Genomic DNA, 5,546 nt, shown 5'->3' on the forward strand with positions numbered 1-5,546 from the left:
CCTGGGGCTTTAATTGTTTTTCAAAATTAAATCTAATTTAGGTGAGTTACTTAAGAATATCTAGAGTCATGTGAAGATATTAATACAGTCACCCTGATCATTCATAAGCTTGTTGCTCTATGATATCCTATTCCTTCTTGCTCAAATCACATATGTTATAAGAAAGCATTTCATGCTTAAGCCAAAAAGGTATAATAAATCAAGTATCTCATAAGACCTGGAGCCCACAGGGCATCTCCTATTGATTTCTAAGCTCAGAACTCAGGTAGTATGGACACCATAAGACTGAGCCCTTCCAAGAGACCAAATTGTGCCTGGAGAGACGGGGAGAGATTAGTGAAACTGCTTACAATCAGACAGCATTCTCATGAGAGGCTATGTATAGGATATTCCTTGTAAACCTCTGGTCCCTCAGGATAAGAAATGTAATGGCACCTATTGTAATTATAGCTAATATTATGCTGAGCCTCCAGCTGAGCAGTGAGACCATCTATCTATAAATGTAAGATAACCAGGAATAGGCAAGAGGGCTATGGTTTAGGTGGGAAGGGAGAATTCAGTGCTTCCATGAGAAAAGAATGGTAGAGCTTATGCTGAAAGTCCTAAGTCATCCACCACAGCAGTAAAGACTTAGCCCTTATGGTTGCCTGAAAGATGATCAACTTCTTGACTTGACAAAAAATAAGGTAGAGATGTACATATTGTTTACAATTTTTGTTAACCTAGTCTTAGAATTCAGCCCTGAACTACATTGGTCAAAACCTTATTTGTTTTTGTTAAACTTTGTTTTATTCAGATTAAAAGAATGCCTCATGTAAGCTTATCATATACTGACATTTGAATCAAATTAATGATTTATCAATTTAAAATTTAGGATTGTTAGGATACCTTTCAAAACAATTGTTCACACATTCCAAGACACAATTTCTGGTAACCTGATATCTTGAGCCAAGATTTGCATTTAAAAGTTTACTTGGGAAACAAAGCCCAGCATCAAGTGTATTGCATGACTGAAGAATATATTATACACCTTCAGGAAGAGTTTGACGGATCATTTTAAAAAGAGTGTAAATGTCTAGTAACCTCCACACACATGTTTTCCAGACTTAGTCATTTTCTCTATTGAATTGTCTTTCAAAATAATGATTTCTTACCATTCAGTTTGGCTGATTTTATGAAGATAAGGGTCTTTCCTTTATTAACTCAAAGTCTCATCTTTCAATATAAGACTAGTTTTGTTCACAGTTCTTTATTGACCCAATTGTTCTTTAGTATTTTCCAATTTTCATTTTCCTTATGTCTATAAGCCCTATCATTGGGAGGGGGTAAGAGGAGTTAAATATACAAATGGCTGATTTCATCCATGATGGCTGGACTTTTATTTTTTTGACTGTTTTAGATGGTAGAAAATTATATCTTCACATTCAGCAATATATCAACTACTATCTCTGTAATACTACATAATATTGCCAAAATATATTTAGTCAACCACCTGGCCAATACTTTCTGAAGAAGAAAATGCAAGGCAGGAGGTGGGGGTGGGGAAGGGCAGTGAGAGAGAGAGAGAGAGAGAGAATAACTTTCTATTATTTTTCTTACCCAAAAAGTACAGTCACATTTATTTTTATTTTTATTTATTTATTTTTTTGTTTTGTTTTGTTTTGTTTCTTTTTTTTAATTTATTTTTTTATTGTTAGTTTCAGGTGTACAGAACAATGCAATAGTTACCCTTTTCACCCTCACAAAGTAACAACCCCCCTCCCCCCATCTATTGCCCTCCACATTTATTTAATGCATTGAGAGAGTGTATTATTGAAGAAATCATTTAATAGTCAGTTGCATGTTATTAAATGTTAACATCTCTCTCAGCTCATAACAATAAAAAAATTGGACTTTATGTACTTAAAATCTTTGTGATTTTTAATTTGGACAGGATCATGGAATGTCTATTCTTTGAAGAATGTTAGGCTACAACAGGAGCAGTCTTCAACCTACCATCTTCCTACTGCTTGGCATTCCAGGATTGGAGGCTGCCCATATATGGATTTCCATCCCTTTCTGCCTGATCTACCTATTATCACTGATGGGAAATGTTGCCCTTTTATTAATTGTCAAGACAGATCACAAACTTCATGAACCGATGTACCTCTTTCTGTGCATGCTTTCAGTGACTGATTTGATGCTTACTACTTCTACACTTCCCAAGATGCTCAGTCTCTTTTGGTTCAATGACAGAGAGATCTACTTTGAAGCTTGCCTCACTCAAATGTATTTTATCCATTCTCTTTCTACTATGGAATCTGGATTTATCTTGGCCATGGCTTTTGATCGCTATGTAGCCATCTGCCACCCACTAAGACATACCACTATCTTAACACCTGCAGTGATTGTAGGCTTGGGTATGTTCATTGTCTTCAGAGGAGCTGTGCTTCTCAGTCCACACCCCTTCCTACTGAGGTGGCTTTCCTACTGCAAAACTAATGTCATCTCCCATACTTACTGTGAGTTTATGGCCTTGATAAAGCTGGTTTGCACTGAGACCAAAATTCGTAGAGCCTATAGCCTAATTGTGGCATTCCTGACAGGGGGATTAGATTTCATATTGATCATCTGTTCCTATGTCCTTATTCTTTCCACTGTCTTCAATATCCCATCCAAAGCTGCCCGCCTCAAGACCTTAAGTACTTGTGTCTCCCATGTATGGGTCATCTTGGTGTTTTATACACCAGCCTTTTTCTCTTTTCTCACTCATAGGTTTGGTCGCCACATTGCTCCACATATCCACATTTTTATAGCCAATATATACCTACTTATTCCACCCATGATGAATCCTATTATTTATGGTGTTAAAACCAAAAGAATCAAGGAGGGATTCTTTAAATTGTTAACAGTCAAATATGTTTGACTTGCTAGGTTTGTGATTCCCCAGATCATCAACAAAGACAAAGTTTTATCAAACAGAGAATGTTGAAACGGAATCAACATTACCTTGAAGTAAAAAAATCTTTTCAGCTAAATTTTGGTTTCGTATAGGATAGTAAAACTTGGTAAGTATATTGACTTCAGTGAGCAGTAATAAGTACAGAAGATACAATGGAAGTAGAAAAAATTAGAGCAAAACTTTTAATTATTTTATTTATCTTTCCAAACCTAGTCATTAGTACAATCTTTGGAACTTATTAAGCCATAAGAAACTTTATATTGAAATAATTTCAATTTTAATGAAATCTAATTTATCTTATTTTCTTTTATGGATCCTGCTTTTTGTGCCATATTTAAGACCTGTATTGCCTAACTTTGGATTATGAAGATTTTCTCCTATGAATTCTTTGAAAACTTTATGTTGTCTAAGATGTGAAATTTAGATTAAGATTTATCTCTGATATAGTCATAATAATCTCTGTGAATTTGAGTCTTAAATAAGAATGTAGATTAATAATTCTGAACATAATCAGATCTAATTTCCCCTTTATGTAACAAAGTTTTCTAATGTCTATTTACTCTCCTGATTCAAATATAATAAGTTTAAAAACAAAAACAAACAAAAAACCATAATATCCAAGTAGTAATATAAAATAAAATAGCAACATATATACCTGTGCGTAATAACACTAGATGATGTAATAAAGTAGTCAGGTTCTTGTGCCTATGCATGAGTTTAAATTTATAAATTCCAGTCAATCTTGGTGTGTTTTATTGATTATTCAAATGTCATGAGAAATGTTATTGTTGTATCTGGTGATGTAGTATTCAAAAATGTTGAATAACTTTTGATAATAGTCTTAACACAACAATGTACAATATTCCTTTGACATATATGATAGTTACTTTTCTAGAATATCCAGTGTATGTTTACATATTAAAACCATGCAAAGATAATTATGATAACAAGTAAGGCAATGTAAAAAAAATCTGTGTTCAAAACAGTAAATATAAAACAAGGTAAAATTAAACATTCAAAACATTTCTATTTTTTTAACTACACAATATCCAGTTGCACATCTGAAATTTCTCTAAGACAGAACATTTTGTGGAAGGTGGGAAGTTGGGAGGATTCTGTATTTACCAAACCCATTAGTGCCTCCTAAATACTGTGATGACATTCATAAAAACACACTAAGAAACTTCTGAAATGCTCCCTAAAGATCAGCATCACCTATGTTAGGAACCACTGATACAGTTATAGCACTAATCATAGCAACTGATTCACGATAAACACATCATAAATGTTGACTACTCTCAATGTTTCTTATTATTCTTGTAAATAGAGAGGGTAAAGTGTAATAAGAGAATGCCAAATGACACATCTTTGCTATCTGGCTTCATATTAAGTTTGAAATAAAACATATTTTCTTTTTAAATAATGGAGAGAAAATCCACATTCCCTAACAAGTTGTTCTCCTGTAGGAAACGTGTGATACAGTGGATAACTCAACTGATTAAAGTCCAAATGTGAGTCTAAATAATCCAATACTGAACCAAAAAGTAAACCCTTGGAATTAGCTGAAGTAGTTGAAATGCTATTTTCTCTGTGCTACTAGATATTTGACCTCATAAGTCTGTGAATTTGTTTTATGGCTACACTACATGGCTTATAGTATGGAAGAAAATGGTTCTAGAAATATTTCTGATCCTTGTGCCTGAGCCTCAAAGGTTTCTGATTAGACTCAAGAGAGGTGCTGTTAGAAATTCAGCTCTCACCTGTGCAATTATTTATATGTGTATGTATGCAATTATGTGTATGTATGATATATAAGATCCCTTTTAGTCCAAGTCTGATATGCTTTACAAATAATAACATCATGAATCTCCTAGGCACACAACAAATCCTATTTCTAGTTGTAGTGTGTTGACAAATTCTTGTTTTGATTTTATTTTCTCCCATTATAGGCCATGAAATTCAAGATTCAATTAAAATTTGCTCTGAAGTGTAAATGATAACATTTTTATCTATTATTATGAACTATGTTTCCTATTGAAAATACTGTGGCTTTATGGAATAGCCCTCATAAAAAAGCTTAATAATTACCGATTTTATATTTTATATACTAACTCTTATAATCTAAGGTGACATCTCTCAGTGACTATGTTCTAGGGTAAGAATGATGGAAATATTTACCTATAGGTATATCACAGGGAATTCTGGTATGACAAACTTTGGAGAAAGTCTGTAAGATATTTGTAAAGCAAGATATCTCAAGTCAAGATTACAGGAATGTAAAGTGGTTCCCTATTTCTGGAAGCCAGTATGTTCCACCCCAAAACCCTTATTTTAAAAACATGAACAAAATATCCAGGAAAGTGTTTGAGATGATTAGGGGTATAGACAATCGCTAAAAACAAACAAACAAACAAAAAAACCACCAACATTGTCTAAGGACTTTTATAGATGTCTTCAAATATTTAAAGGACTATGCTAAGGAGAAAATACACTTTTTGTGGGGTGGGGTAGGGGAGTTATGGCTCCAAAAAGAAACCAGTGTATCTTTAAGTAGATGTTAAAGAACAGGTTTAAGTTTAAAAGAGAGAGAGAGAGAGAAGCAAAG

The 5,546-nt window shown here is 33.5% G+C and overlaps 1 protein-coding gene across 1 annotated transcript; it reads left to right on the forward strand.

Annotated features, from left to right (window-relative positions):
* Positions 1–1,960: 1,960 nt before the first annotated feature.
* LOC109396513 (olfactory receptor 52K2-like) lies at positions 1,961–2,905 on the forward strand. The gene has a single exon (XM_019668375.1). It carries the CDS (start codon positions 1,961–1,963, stop codon positions 2,903–2,905), a length of 945 nt encoding a protein of 314 aa, XP_019523920.1.
* The last annotated feature ends 2,641 nt before the right edge of the window (positions 2,906–5,546 follow it).

Source organism: Hipposideros armiger, unplaced genomic scaffold (assembly GCF_001890085.2).
Source record: "Hipposideros armiger isolate ML-2016 unplaced genomic scaffold, ASM189008v1 scaffold_525, whole genome shotgun sequence".
NCBI classification, from domain to species: Eukaryota; Metazoa; Chordata; class Mammalia; order Chiroptera; family Hipposideridae; genus Hipposideros; species Hipposideros armiger.